This window comes from Morus notabilis, unplaced genomic scaffold (assembly GCF_000414095.1).
Source record: "Morus notabilis unplaced genomic scaffold, ASM41409v2 Scaffold1094, whole genome shotgun sequence".
NCBI classification, from domain to species: Eukaryota; Viridiplantae; Streptophyta; class Magnoliopsida; order Rosales; family Moraceae; genus Morus; species Morus notabilis.
The window spans coordinates 25,103-40,843 of record NW_010365163.1 but is presented as its reverse complement, the minus strand read 5'-3'; the positions used below and the strand labels follow the sequence as shown (position 1 = coordinate 40,843).

Genomic DNA, 15,741 nt, shown 5'->3' with positions numbered 1-15,741 from the left:
AAGAGACGCCTTAATTTGACTTTTTGAACCCAAAAATCCGCTTCATTTCGCCATAGATCTCAAGTATTTCTTCTAAATTGTTAGGTTCCCCGGTGGGGTTTGAACCTTTTTTTTTTTGGGATTGTTACGAGTATAAAGTAGTTTTCCCAGTAGTTATACGTATTCTGTTCTTATGTTCTGATGCCTGAATATTAGACTTTCTTTCTCCTTTTATTGGGAAATCAGGTGCTGATTTCACTATGGAAACCAACAAGTATGTGGGGGAGTCTACAGAACAAGATTGTCCTGAAACTCCAGCACTGATTAGACACGTGAATGAAGTGATCGGATTTGATAGCGTTCAAGATCAAGGCGCAATAGGCCTTCAACCACTTAATCTGTCATCAAAAGTAAGTGTTTTTTATTTTTATTTTTTTTAATATAAAATAAATAGCTAAGCATTCTTAAAACCTACATATTCATTGCTTTGTTAGAGGAACTTTAACTTGTAATGGAGACTATTCAATGAATCCAATTGTTTTACATTGATGATAATATAAGTATTCATTGGCTGACTTATATATTATGCATTTGTTTAAACCAGGAAATTGAAACTTCTATCTCACAAAGCCCATCGGATGACCATCAAAGAATTCAATCTGTTTCCATCAGCATGACACCAACTCCCGCAGAAATCCATCTGCAGAACACCAAGCAGGTTCTCTTTGACAGATTGCCGGACTCGAATGGCGGGGCAATGAGCGCCAGCTGCGAGCTGCCGAAACCGGCTAAATTTTACTCCCAGCCCATCCGAAGATTCTTTCAAGACATGGTCGGGGAAACTCGAAAAACAGATCACGCACCTGCGGGGAAAGACGCCGAGACAGACTGGACCAGAGGATGTTGTCCTGCAGAATTCGGAGTTTGAAACTATACCGGTCGACCGTTACTATGATGCACTGGAAGGGCCAGAGTTGGACACCCTTAGGGTAATTTTACTCAATTATCTATCTTCTTGTTAACCACTAATGGAGTAGTGCAGCGATTAAAATACCCTCTTCTTTATACTCTCAATATGGAATTAAGGTTTGAAATTTTGTAGCCCCACTTTTAAGATCTCTGCCTGGTCAATCGACTATATGCAAGACTTGTGGTGGTGAGAGTGAAACTGAGTCCATCATTCGAGTAGAATTAGAATTGAGTCGGGTCTTTTCTGTTCTACTAATGGCTCACTAAATTTCTTTTGTAGAAGGGATAAGGAACAGGGTGAAACTAATGATCCTCTTAATTCTCAACAAAAATTCTATGTTTGTGATGTTAGGATTAAGATAAATGTTGTTGTTTTTTTAAAGAAGTTTGAATGTTTTTCTTCTTTTCTCTTTATATTATTTACAGGCATCAGAGGAAATACTGCTTCCAGAAGACAAGAAATGGCCATTTCTTCTAAGGTTTCCCATCTCTTCATTTGGTATTTGCCTTGGTGTGAGCAGCCAAGCTATCATGTGGAAAACCCTTGCCACCTCTGCTTCCACAAAGTTTCTCCATTTGAGCCTAACAATAAACCTTATCCTCTGGTACATCGCTATTGCTCTAGTTGTGGCCGTCTTCTCCATCTACCTTCTCAAAGTGATCTTGTACTTCGAAGCGGTTCGTCGCGAGTACTATCACCCCATCCGTGTCAACTTCTTCTTTGCCCCGTGGATCTCGCTCTTGTTCTTAGCTCTCGGAGTCCCACCTTCGGTTGCGAAGACCTTACACCCGGCTCTTTGGTACATCATGATGACTCCAATCTTTTGCCTTGAGCTTAAGATCTATGGACAGTGGATGTCAGGAGGCCAAAGGAGGCTCTCCAAAGTGGCTAATCCTTCAAACCATCTCTCAGTTGTTGGAAACTTTGTTGGCGCATTGTTGGGTGCTTCAATGGGGCTAAAAGAAGGGCCCATTTTCTTCTTTGCTGTTGGGTTAGCTCACTACACGGTGCTCTTTGTCACTCTCTACCAAAGACTCCCAACAAATAAGACACTCCCAAAGGAGCTCCATCCGGTTTTCTTTCTCTTCGTCGCGGCGCCTAGTGTCGCCTCCATGGCGTGGGCCAAGCTCCAGGGCTCCTTCGACAATGGATCGCGAATAGCCTACTTCATTGCCTTGTTCCTTTATTTCTCACTGGTCAGTATCTATCTATGCATTATGCAATTTGCATCAGCTTGTTTCTTTGCCATGACTATTCTTTTAACAAACTATATAATACTATTGTTGTCCACCTACTCTCAACTTAAACTTTTTAGAAAATTGATAAACTAACAAGGTATCAATGTTCGAACCATTGCAATTTTGTAACTTTTCACGCGTAGGCCTATAGGCCTATTATCTCCTTTAATAGGCTCATGTCGCATTTGCAATTTTGCCCCTTTTTTGATTGACCCATGTCTGGTTTAGGCCGATGGAGAAGTACTAGAATATAATACTATTGTTGGAAGCTTTTGGGAGAACTGAACTAACATTCTAAATTGCATGTTCTTTTTTTGTGAATTTCTGCAGGCTGTTCGGGTTAACTTCTTCAGAGGATTCAAGTAAGACATGGCTTAAATGAACTTGATGTGAAATTATTCATTTTTTTCCCTTTATTGTTCAATTCTCTAACCTCTAGATATTTTTCTTTGAATTTTACAGATTCTCACTAGCTTGGTGGGCATACACTTTTCCAATGGCTGGTGCTGCAATTGCAACAGTCAAGTACTCAAATGAAGTAACAAACGTTGTAACTCAAGCCCTGGCAGTCCTACTTTCCGCGGCGTCCACGCTTACGGTTTCGGCTCTCCTCATAACAACTATATTGCACGCCTTTGTGCTCAGAGACCTTTTCCCTAATGACATTGCCATTGCCATTAGTGACCGAAGGCCTAAACCGCATAGGAAGTGGTTCAACATCAGAAACTTGAGCTCAGAATACTCCAAGGACATTGAGCATTACTTGAAGTTCAGAGACTCGGAAGAAAAGGACTTCGAAGCTTCTGTGAAGCCTCCAGGCTCTGAGGCAGAAAGTGTTTAAGCCAAAATTCCTCATCATTTCGACATGCGAGGAACACAATTTTCGAGGTTTGATAGTTCCTGTGAACATGTCATGTAAAGAGTGAAAGAAAGACCTTTTGTGCAGTAGGAAAATAGAAGTAATGTACAAACGTTGTAATTTTGCAGGAGATGGATGTTGGTGATATATGTAATCGGATTTGTTTTGTAGAGGAATATTTTTAGTAATGCAAAAAAAATAAATATCATTTTGCTTCTCTATTAATGTTGTTTTTATTAATATGATTCTGAACAGGTTCAGTGTCACCAAGAGAAATTTGATTGAATGACCATCCAACAAAATGAGATTAGCAAAATGACTTTCTTTTTTTTAATTTGATTTTTTCATTTTTACAAAGAATGACAAAGTAGTCGGTTTTTATCATTCCACAGACATTTTCATGAATAGAACCTTGAAAAACGACAAAAGAAACAAATTTGATAACAGAGTCTAAGAACAATGTCTTTAAAGGACAGTTGCAATGACAAGATTAGTCCTTTTTGGTCGTTTTCTTCCATGTATCTTGTTGTCGTTTTCGCTGCCATTGCCGTTTAATCAGGTTGTCCTTTTTCCATGTTTATGTCGTTTATACTTTCTTTGTGGTCACTGTCGTTTCATTTTTATTGCCGTTTTTCAATGATTGTCGATTTTCTGCGTTGTAATTTTTCCTTTTTGCTCTCTTTTTTACGTCCAATATCCGCTTTGTGCTCAATGCCATTTTCCCATCTCATGTCATGACCCTTTATTTTGTTGTCGTATTTCATTAATGTCATTTTCTTGCCACTGTCGTTTTTGAAGCCACTGCAAATTTTCCTCGTGTTTTTTTTTTTTTTTTTTTTTTTTTTTGGCTAACTCCCTTTTTTTTTTTTCTTTTTTTTTTTTTTTTTTTTTTTTTTTTCTGGCTACTACGCTTGTTATTTTTCCATTTTCTTCTTTTGTTTAAAGGTTTTCCCTTTTTTGGTGGTCCTTGATGTGTTTGTCGTTTAATCAGTTAATAGTCTTTTTTTCAAGAAGTAATGTACAAACGTTGTAATTTTGCAGGAGATGGATGTTGGTGATACACGTAATCATATTTGTTTTGTAGAGAAATATTTTTAGTAATGCAAAAATATAAAGATCATTTTGCTTCTCTAGTAATGTTGTTTTTATTAATATGATTCTGAACTAGAGAACAGGTTCAGTGTCACTAAGAGAAATTTGATTGAATGACCATCCAACAAAATGAAATTAGCAAAATGACTTCTTTTTTTTTTTTTTTTTTTCATTTTTACAAAGAATGATTTTCAGGTCGCTCTTTGTAAAAAGTAGTTTTTTATCCTTCCACAGACATTTTCATGAATAGAACCTTGAAAAACGACAAAAGAAACAAATTTGATAAGAGAGTCTAAGAAGAATGTCTTTAAAGGACAGTTGCAACGACAAGATTAGAGTCCTTTTAGTTTTAGGTCGTTTTTTTCCATGTATCTTGTTGTCGTTTTCGCTGTCATTGCCGTTTAATCAGGTTGTCCTTTTTCCATGTTTATGTCGTTTATACTTTCTTTGTGGTCACTATCGCTTCATTTTTATTGCCGTTTTTCAATGATTGTCGATTTTCTGCGTTGTAATTTTTCCTTTTTGCTCTCTTTTCTACGTCCAATATCCGCTTTGTGCTCAATGCCATTTTCCCATCTCATGTCATACTCATGACCCTTTATTTTGTTGTCGTATTTCATTAATGTCATTTTCTTGCCACTGTCGTTTTTGAAGCCACTGCAAATTTTCCTTTTTGTTTTTTTTTTGTTTTTTTATTTTCTGGCTACTACGCTTGTTATTTTTCCATTTTCTTCTTTTGTTTCGTCATCTAAAGGTTTTCCGTTTTTTGGCGGTCCTTGATGTGTTTGTCGTTTAATCAGTTAATAGTCTTTTTTCAGTATTTTCATCGTTTTATTAGTTTGTTGTCGCATTATTGTATTTGTGCCTTTTTCTTTTTCATTTTTCTTCTGGTTTTCTACATTTTATTTTTATTTGATATGCTTGTTGTTTTATAATGAAGTTATTCTTTAAGGTCATCCCCTTTTCATCTAGATATTGTTTGTTTCAGGTAATTGTCTTTTTTCATGTTTTCGTCGTTTATTACTTTGTTATTGTGCTTTATTATTTTATTAATTTTGAACCATTTATCAAATAACTATATCTTAGGATCATGTTTTGATTGTATGATTTTTTCTCTTTTTTTCATATCATTGTCGTTTTTACCCATTTCACAATTTTGTTGTTTTGAGGCTTTTGTTCTTCAATTTTATATGCTGTCGTTTTTAAGTCATTGTCGTTTGCTGATCAGTGTCGTTTCTTATCTCTAGTGTTTTACTATGTCGTCGTTTATTTTTCTGTCGTCTTTTATTATTATTGTTTTCTTTTAACCCTTCCAACGTTGTTAAGATCGAACAGGCCGACTAGCAAAGCAAGACCAGCTCGTTGTGATGGAGTGCCTCAGTCATAACTCATAATGTCGATATTCAAAGAATCTAATCTTTTTTTTTTTTTTTGTTTCATCACATTCACAATCATTTCACGACATGTTCCATTTCTTTTGCCATCTTCAAATAAAAATTTACGGATTCCCTTAACAAAATTTACACAACAAATTAAACGCTTGAGCAATTAGTGCGAATTAAAACACAGACAGAAAATTGCTGCTGATTCCTCAGTTCAATTCATTACCAAAAGAGATTAACCACTCTTTCAAACAACAAACTCATAAATCTCCTACTTGGGGGCTGAATTTTAAAAGACCTCGTCAATTAAAAATTACTGTCTGTTCCTCTTTATCTATTTTTAGGTCATTGTCGTTTTTGTCTTGTTGTCGTTTGACGTTGATTGCCATTTTGTTTTTATGTTTGTATCGTTTCATAAGAAAAATGTCGTTTCCATTTTTTATTTTTATTTTTTTACTCAGGCCTTTAAGAATTACGAACTCCTTATTCTTTTCACAAATTTGAATTACAATATAACATTTTTGCTATAGTGTTTTTCCCCACAAAAATTTAAATTTCATTTTAAATTTTCTATTCAAATTTATGAAATAAAACACCCTAAAAGTACTCGAGGTTGGACATCGAATTGATGAAAAAAACACCATCTCAATCTCTTGATTCTCTATGGGTCAACCTTTGAGATATATCTCAGTCAACGTTATCTTGATGGTATTTCTTGAGTGCAATCTTGATCTTGTCGTAGTCCTTGGTGGTCTTTCTCAAGGAGTTCGATCTCCGAGAATATTTTCAATGCAATATTATAATTAATGTGTCAATTATAAATTTAACATTTAAGTATAAAAAATACTCTCTAATGTAATATTATTTATCGTGTTAAATTTTTCACGTGTTATACTTTGTTGTAAATTTCCTACCAAGTATAACATATGTTTAATTTGACATTTGATTATTATTAGTTGAAATGTTTACTTTTTCCATATAATCAATGCAAATTTTACATTTTCTAATTATTTTAAAAATAAAAGTTTAATTTTACAACTTACAAAACTTAATAATTATTAAAAAAAATATAGATTTAGCATTTTAAATAACATTATGCATTAGAACAAAAATAAAAATAACATATAATAATTTTTTATATTAAATATACAATTAACATTAGCATTTACATTAGAGATGGTCTACGAGAACACATGTTGCATTCTTGATCCCTTTGAAGAAAATTCTTCGACCAAAAACGAGACGCGCAATTTCTGCTGATTTCCCTGTTCCAATATGCAATTACCCCAAAAGAGATCGACATGGCTTGCTTTTCCAAGAAAAAACCATTCAAAAACCATCACAAGTTTCCTATTTACGAAAAAAAACCCGCCATATATATTGGCTAGTTCAATAAATATCAAAATAAAAAAAATGAAAAAAAAAGAACAATGTGAGGACAAAATAAGAAAAAGAAAAAGAAAAGTCACGTGAAATATTCAATGTCATTAAACTTGTACCAGTGAATACCGATCTTAGAATAAAATGCTTAGGACACACGGCATAAAACATGGTTCCGATTCCTATGGCATGTTTTTTATTCAATTTGTCCCCATGTAGTTCCAAAAAAGCCTTCGTGAAAAGCATATTGCTAGGATATAAAAATTCTGGCAGTAATTATCAGTCGAAGAATTTTTGTTTCTAATTGCTCGCCGCTCGGTATTCTGTTCTTCTGCATCATCATTTTTGTGCAGACAAGTTGATAGAGCACGTCCTTTGATTCTGATTTATTCATGCCTCAGATTTTTACCCCACGCCCGTTTTGCCTTTGGAAGGCCTATGTCAAGTGCTTCCATGTCTAGAATATAGCTCAAATAGCTTTCATTGGGAATGGGAAAAATGTTAAGAAAATAGGGAGACCTTGACTTTATATGAGAGTTTTTTACTATAGTAAAAGTTAAATGTGACTGTTTTTGAGAATTTTTTACTGTAATAAAACTCAAATTTTAAACTTGGCGGGCCAGTCGGAGAGGAGCGTAGACGGTGGGCTTTCGCCGGATGTCCAAGCCTGCGTCTTCTTCGGTCGGAGAAGAGAGAGAAGAAAAAAAAATTGAAATCCGTTTTCAGAAAACGAAAACGTGAAAATGAAAACGTCTTTTTTTCGTTTTCAGTTTTTCAAAAAAGACAAAAACGTTTTTGTTTTTGTTTTTTAAACATTTTTACACCAAACGCATTTGCATTTTATGTTTCCGTTTTCATTTTTTAGTCTCGAAAAATGTGAAAAATGAAAATGAAAACAGAAACAAACAGGGCCACCGTTTTCATTTTTTTTTTTTTATTTTTTTACTCGAGGTCAGGCCTTTAAGAATTACGAACTCCTTGTTCTTTTCATAAATTTGAATTACAATATAACACTTTTGCTTTAGTGTTTTTCCCCCCACAAAAATTTAAATTTCATTTTAAATTTTCTATTCAAATTTATGAAAAAAAACACCCTTAAAGTACTAGAGGTTGGACATCGAATTGATGGAAAAAAAACACCCTTAAAGTACTCGAGGTTGGACATCGAATTGAAAGATTAACTTGACGTCAAACCTCAAGTCTTTCCATCTCAATCTCTTGATTCTCTATGGGTCAACCTTTGAGATATATCTCGGTCAACGTTATCTTGATGGTATTTCTTGAGTGCAATCTTGATCTTGTTGTAGTCCTTGGTGTTTCTCAAGGAGTTCGATATCCGAATACTAAGAATATTTTCAATGTAATATTATAATTAATGTGCAAATTACAAATTTAACATTTAAGTATAAAAAATACTCTCTAATGTAATATTATTTATCGTGTTAAATTTTTCACGTGTTATACTTTGTTGTAAATTTCCTACCAAGTATAACATATGTTTAATTTGACATTTGATTATTATTAGTTGAAATGTTTACTTTTTCCATATAATCAATGCAAATTTTACATTTTTTAATTATTTTTAAAATAAGAGTTTAATTTTACAACTTACAAAACTTAATAATTATTAAAAAAAATATAGATTTAGCATTTTAAATAACATTATGCATTAGAACAAAAATAAAAATAACATATAATAATTTTTTATATTAAATATACAATTAACATTAGCATTTACATTAGAGATGGTCTACGAGAACACATGTTGCATTCTTGATCCCTTTGAAGAAAATTCTTCGTTCAATAAATATCAAAATAAAAAAAATGAAAAAAAAAGAACAATGTGAGGACAAAATAAGAAAAAGAAAAAGAAAAGTCACGTGAAATATTCAATGTCATTAAACTTGTACCAGTGAATACCGATCTTAGAATAAAATGCTTAGGACACACGGCATAAAACATGGTTCCGATTCCTATGGCATGTTTTTTATTCAATTTGTCCCCATGTAGTTCCAAAAAAGCCTTCGTGAAAAGCATATTGCTAGGATATAAAAATTCTGGCAGTAATTATCAGTCGAAGAATTTTTGTTTCTAATTGCTCGCCGCTCGGTATTCTGTTCTTCTGCATCATCATTTTTGTGCAGACAAGTTGATAGAGCACGTCCTTTGATTCTGATTTATTCATGCCTCAGATTTTTACCCCACGCCCGTTTTGCCTTTGGAAGGCCTATGTCAAGTGCTTCCATGTCTAGAATATAGCTCAAATAGCTTTCATTGGGAATGGGAAAAATGTTAAGAAAATAGGGAGACCTTGACTTTATATGAGAGTTTTTTACTATAGTAAAAGTTAAATGTGACTGTTTTTGAGAATTTTTTACTGTAACAAAACTCAAATTTTAAATTCAAATCGGTAAAATGAATGAGACCATAGTTTATGAAAAATTATCATATTGGTAGTACACAATAGTTTTTGATGATCAAATTACATCGAAATCATATTAAATTAAATCAAAAAGAGAATTCTATAGTAGGGTATGAAAAATATTATGGAAAGAGAGATGCTCTTTTTATTAAAAAATTTTATGATAGGAAATAATTTTTGATGGTTAGATTACATCAAGATCATATTAAATTTAGAAAACTATAACAATTTAAATTTTTAATACAACATGGTGAAAATATGTCAAGTGGGTATACAGAATTCTGATCTTTTTCTCTCTTGTAAATCTTTTTACGACCCTTGGTCATGATTTGTCCATGTAAAATCCTGGTGTTCATAATTAATTGTTGACTTGTGTCTGGTTTGCACAATCTCTATCAGCCATAGGGATTTTTTTTTTTTTTAAATGCTTAGTTCTTTAATATTCTGAGGAGATTATCACTGAACCCATATCCCAACTTGCAATTTGCAAATGTTTTATATGAAACATCTTGATGACGATTGCAGTAATGACAGAGCAAGTTAGTGCCTTGCTAGTTGCTACAGTGACAAAAGGACCAATACCAGAGACAAGTAGCATGTATTTGTTTTTGGTCCCCCACAACCTTAAGCTGATAAATATAATAAGCCATAAGAAAGAAGGAAAAAAAAAAAAAAGAAAAGTAGCAGAAAGAAACGCAAGAATGCAATTTTATCAAGACTTGGGCATGTCTTTTCTCTTAGCCATTCTGTTACCAAACCCATTGGCTGATGTTAGGCCACCTAAACTTGTGTTACATGGAAATGGCTTTGTATGGACAGTGTAGTTGAGAAAAAAAAAAGGGCTATTTTTAAAGTGAAACACACATCACATTTTGGACCCCATAGCTTAGGGGGACCAGAATTCTAATCCAACCCTCTTCACTTCTTTCCTTCACATCAAAACAGGAAAAAAAAGAAAAAAAAGAAATCCTCAAAACTATTTTGAGAATAATACTATCTTGTTTAGTTTCAAATGTTATGACAAAAAATTATGATTATAGCATATTTTTTAGAATATGTTATATATCGGCATGCTTTTCATGCTCGGAACAGTGTGAAACGACATGTTGTTTGTTCATTTTCCTGGTGTGCGCCAGCATTCTTTGCGCAGTACAGAGATTTGCTGTGGAAATATGGGCACAACCGGAGCCTATGTGAATGATTGTGTTACAGAAATAGACTTCGAGTTTGTTCGTGAATGAGTAGTTGAAGAGGGGTCTACCATATACTGATTACTAAGGTGAAGCCAAAAATAGTTCAAGTCATGTGTCCCTCTTATTGCTCCATTCTCCATGGCATCAAAAGCTTTCCCTATTCACATGTATCTCAAATTTCAAAATGATCGGTTATTCTTCGATAAATATTCATCGCTCTGTATCGCGCTGTCGCTTTACTACACAGTACTAGAGATGGAAAGAAATCCTTGGTGTGAACTTGGAATTTGATTGATCCTTAACACAAATAATTAAGGTGACACATGACAGAATGTATTTAATTCTCCATTGGAGTCAATGAGATTTTGACAACTAGAATAGTTTGTTTAATGCTGTATTCTAATAATTCTATGCTTAAAAAGTTATTTATACTTGTTCTTTTGTTTTTCTTTTCTTTTTTCCTCTTCTTTTCCCCCTCATCAGTTAGGCTTGAGGGAGCTGATTTTTTATTTTATAGTGAGAAGGGTTTCTTATACGAAATATTTTTAACTTTTTGGCAACTGGGATTCTTTTTGTTTTACAGATCATGATATGAGCACAGGCTTTTTCTGATATAAAATCTTTTAGTAATGGACATGCAGGGATTTTGGCAGAGATATCCTTTTTTCCCATTCCAAATTTGTGACTACGTATCTTTTATTTGAGAGACTTCCCTAAATTTAAGATTACTTAACAAAATTCAAAATAAGGGAAAAGTAAAGGAATGTATACCAATGTTTATCTTCATTGGTTTGGTCTAATAAGGAAACAGAAAGATACCCATGAACTAGATGATCCTGATCTCATTTCACTGAATAAGAGATTTACATGTTTACAAGGAAAGGAGATTCTCTGAAATAGGTAGTTTCCTTCCCATAAAGATAAAGAAAGGACAAAATTTGTAGTGTGCATGTCCTTTTTCTTTATCTCTTTATCTCTTTTTTTTTTTTTTTTTTTTTTTTTTTTTTTTTTTTTTTTTTTTTTTTTTTTTTTATCCCTCTTCCTAGCTAAGGCCAGATTTTCCATGGCTAGATTCACAACAAAATTTACATTGTCATCAAAGAAATATGTTAGGGATAGTGACAAAGAACAAGTCGCTGGTGATCTTCACTTGTCACCTCTCATTCCCTTCGTTCCCATGTGATTCCCAAAAATTGTTCCTTTCTCAACTTTCCTCTTCTTGTCTCTTCCTCTTTTTTTTTTTTTTTCCTGCTTCTCTCCAAAGCAATATTGCTTCCTCAGATCATCAGTTTCCTGGAAAATAGCAGAGCTTTCAATAAGTGTTAAGAATTTCCTATAAGGATAACAAACACAAGAGCTAATAATATAACACCTTATAAACATGGTGTATACCTATAGATCTTTTGCAATGGAGAACAGCCTCATAAATTGAGCTATCAGAGTCACATGACTTTCTCCAATAATCATCTGCAGAATAAGCTACACTAATTCTTGGAGATGCGCTTTCGGAAGAGTACACCCGGTTCTTTCCTCCTTGAACCCTTTTCTCAACGTGTCCCGCCGCTTTAGAACCCGCCTTGTTGTGACCTCGAATTTTTCGATACAATGGCCTGAGAAAATTCAAGTACTTCTGAATTATCCTCCTTGACAATCTCCTACACCTTCTCAATGACGAACAATCAGAATTGCCGGCAGGGACACCGGTTATCGGGGAATGCGAGGAGTTGGGAAGGTTTTGAGTGGAAGTAGTACTTGAGGCCTCATACGCCTCCATCTTCAAAGGGTCAAGGAAGAGAGGCATGAGGTAGCCATTGGAGATGAGCTCATCAGCATGGACAAGACTTAGAGGAGACGGTGAAGTTGGGAAATCAAACTTGAAATCCTGGGAAATCCTCAAGAATCTCTTGGAAGGCGGCATTCGGGGGTCCATCTCGATGAACGAGGCTTCGTCGGACGCGTCGAGAGAGGTCCTAAGGGAGTTGTCAAGGCTTTCTAGAGATGGTTTCAGGTTAACCAACCAACTGTATGAGAAGCTCTCAATGGAAAGAGGCTGGGAAGTTTCCATGGATTTTTTTTTTTTTTTTTTTTTTCTCTCCTTTCTTCTTCTTGTTCTTACCTCTTTGTTAGTTTATGAAGAATGAGGGAAAGGAAGAAAAAGAAAAGTTGTGATATATACACTCTAAGAGGGAAGAGATACAAGGTGGGAAATAGCAAGGCTTGCTTAGGCCCCCTTCTCTGGTGAGAACGTATATCTAATGTATTTATGTACCATAATATCCTCTCTCACTCTGGCAAGAGACACTGAAATATTTGACAATTGAAAAAGGGAAAAAAGAGAAAAAAAAAAAAAAAAAAACATAAAATGCCAGTCCCCACAAGCATCCATGATGTACGGTTGCATCAGAAGTTAACCCCACTTCTCCTTTTGATCATGTTTCTTTTTAAAGGTTTAGGAAAATAATGATGATAATAATACATTTGCTTCTTAAATCTTTCTTATCTACTTAAAGTTCAAAGTTAGTAGAATAAATTCTTTTGGATTAACTTCTAACAAACAGGTTCATGCATACTGTACTTTTATTCCAAAGCCTTGCCGACTTAGAAAGAAAAGAAAAATAAATAAATAAATAAAGGTCAAAGTTTATAAATGTGAACAAATAAAATTAAGTATTATGGTTTTGGAAGATTTTGTTATCAATGTACTATAAAAGGAAAGTAAGTATGACAAAATCAGTTTTAATGGGAGCCCATGTTCATGCATGTTCTGTTGTCTCTCAATAAAACTGATCTCTTAGGGAAAACTGAGTTGATTCTGTCTTATACCTTTGAGAATGTTCTCTTTTTTCTCTGTTTTTTTTCCCTTTTTTTTTTTTTTTTTTCTTTTTCATACACCCGTACACAATTATTATGCTGATTTTTTGCTTAGCTTGTTGTGTTTTGTCTCTGTCTTTCTAATGCAATTTTGTATTGGCAAACTTTCAACTGTTTTTGCGAAGATTGGGCAGTTTTGAGATGATGATTTCACCAGCCTGATGCCTACATCCTAACTACTGCAGCACAAGGCTGAACACAAATTATAAAATAATTGCTGCATGGTTAAATCATTATAATCTTGATTAATTAAGTAAACCCAAAAACATGAATATGTAACACATGTGAGTGATGAGTGAAGTAGCTGAATAGGACAAGTTAGATGCAATATATATATATATATATATATATATAATATTTAATATTAGACACTGATATGGCTTGGAATTTAAAGTTATGACTCTTGGTCTAGTTCAAGAGAGTAATGATCATCAAGCCATTTTATAATTGAAGAATGGGACATATGAATTAATTTATCTACTTAAATCCAGAACTGCCAACTCAATGGGGAGCGAAATCATGCATAAATAAAGGGGTAATAAACGTATTATATTAATTATGGGTCAACATCATTTAGGACTAAGAACAGGCTCTTTAAGCTATAATCATTTACCAAGGTGTGAAATTTAGGCATCGTTCATTTCACCGATTTGAGTTTTCAGTTTTAGATTTTTATAGTTAAAAGCTCTCAGAAAATGTCATATTTAATTTTTTCTGCTACAGTTAAAAGCTCTCAAAAAATGTCATATATCAGCTCGAATTGAGAACTCGAATCCGCGAAGCGAACGAGCCCTTAGAAGTTAGAACTAGAAGCACTTGAGAAGCATTTGAGTTTTTGTTTTTGTTTTTTGTGTTTTTTGACGGTTTTTACTTTCATATCTAAATGAAAAAAAAAAAAAAAAGAATTCTTTGGTTAGGTAAGAAAGAAAACCCCTATCGATAGGCACAATTTTAACGTCAGGTTTTCATAAAGTTTCATTGAATTATCATGTATATATTTTAACGTCAATTTGATGTTTTAGAATTATATCTTACTAGTAGTTTTATTTTTTTTTAACATACTCTAATCACATAATTCTGAAGAAAAAAAATGAAGGTTTAGAGCAGTTCTGATCATATCTCAACAATTTCCCACTTTGCTATGGATTTTCGCTCAGATTCATGGTCCCAATGTTCAATCCACTTTTATAAAGAGCAAAAAGCCATGCACATAATTTTTTTTTTTTTGAAAAAAAAAAAAATTTACCTGGCACAGAGAAATTCAAGAAATAGAAGAGTAGGGGATCTGTATTATTACCACTATTCGATAAGATTAATTGGGTCCAAAAGTTCACATGAACGCAAAAGAAAGACAAAAGAAAAAGAATGTCCCAAAACATCATGATTACCTCGAGCAATTGCCAAAAAATTTACACGGTGTTCGACAAAATCACTACAACACCGGAACATCAGAACATGAGAAAAGAAGACAATACATATTATTTAAATAATTTTATGAAATTCCACAGCAAAGTAAGTAGCCCAAACAGATAAAATCAAACGACCCCTGAGGCATCACGTTTGTCCTCGAATAAGTTTGGGGAAATATATCCAAATTTCCATGGCAGAAAACAAAAATATCACAGAAGTTTTCTCATGGTAAGGAAATCTCAAGCAATTCCATCCACTACAACTCTGAGTGGTGGTGAATTTTTAAACATTTTGGTAAAGATACATCCCTTTCACTGAAAATTGAACTATATTGTATATATATGGCAATTACAAAGCCGATATGTTTGTGAAGATATGTATATATGTATATATACACACTAATATACATATGTGTATAAATATATATATATATATATATACATATATATTTCTTAGACAAGGGTCCCCGGTGATGTCGGAGAAAGACATGGACATGAACTGAGGTGTTTATGTGACAAAAGCCAGAAAAGGAGAGTGACTGAAACCAATTGGTCCCCCCTAATGTCCCCCTTAAACGACAACAACTAATTGCAAGAGAATCCAAGCCTACATTAATGCTGTTTTAATCCTTTTAAAAAGAATGTTCTTTATCAATAGAGAAAGAAAGAGAGAAAAGTTTGGTCATATTATTGGGGTAATAAATGGACGTCCGGAGAGAGATATGGGGGCAAAAACAAGTACTACTATGCACTCACGGATGGATTCCATATGATGAAAGATTGGTTCACTTCTGTTTGCTGATAAGAGTAAAAATTGAAAGTTTGTTAGGTGAAATATTATTGTAAACCAAATAATAACTAGGTTGTTGATCATAGTGATCAAGGTTGTAACGGCCAAGCAACGATCCTTTAGTAAGGTATGTTAGGTCTGTTTTCACGCAGGTGC

General features: G+C 33.7%; 1 protein-coding gene and 1 pseudogene across 1 annotated transcript; one reads left to right on the top strand and one right to left on the bottom strand.

Moving 5' to 3' along the window:
- Positions 1-239: 239 nt before the first annotated feature.
- Positions 240-3,028, top strand: LOC21397350 (annotated as a pseudogene).
- An 8,464-nt stretch (positions 3,029-11,492) lies between these two features.
- Positions 11,493-12,772, bottom strand: LOC21397349 (probable membrane-associated kinase regulator 6). Its single transcript, XM_010107410.2, has 2 exons — positions 11,908-12,772; positions 11,493-11,808 (listed from the first exon to the last, which is right to left on the bottom strand). Exons 1-2 carry the CDS (start codon positions 12,578-12,580, stop codon positions 11,801-11,803), a joined length of 681 nt encoding a protein of 226 aa, XP_010105712.2. The 5' UTR covers positions 12,581-12,772; the 3' UTR covers positions 11,493-11,800.
- Positions 12,773-15,741: the final 2,969 nt, after the last annotated feature.

What these genes read in the sequence shown, in the direction of transcription:
- LOC21397349 (XM_010107410.2), bottom strand. Translation starts at nt 12,580, where the DNA reads ATGGAAACTTCCCAGCCTCTTTCCATTGAGAGCTTCTCATACAGTTGG.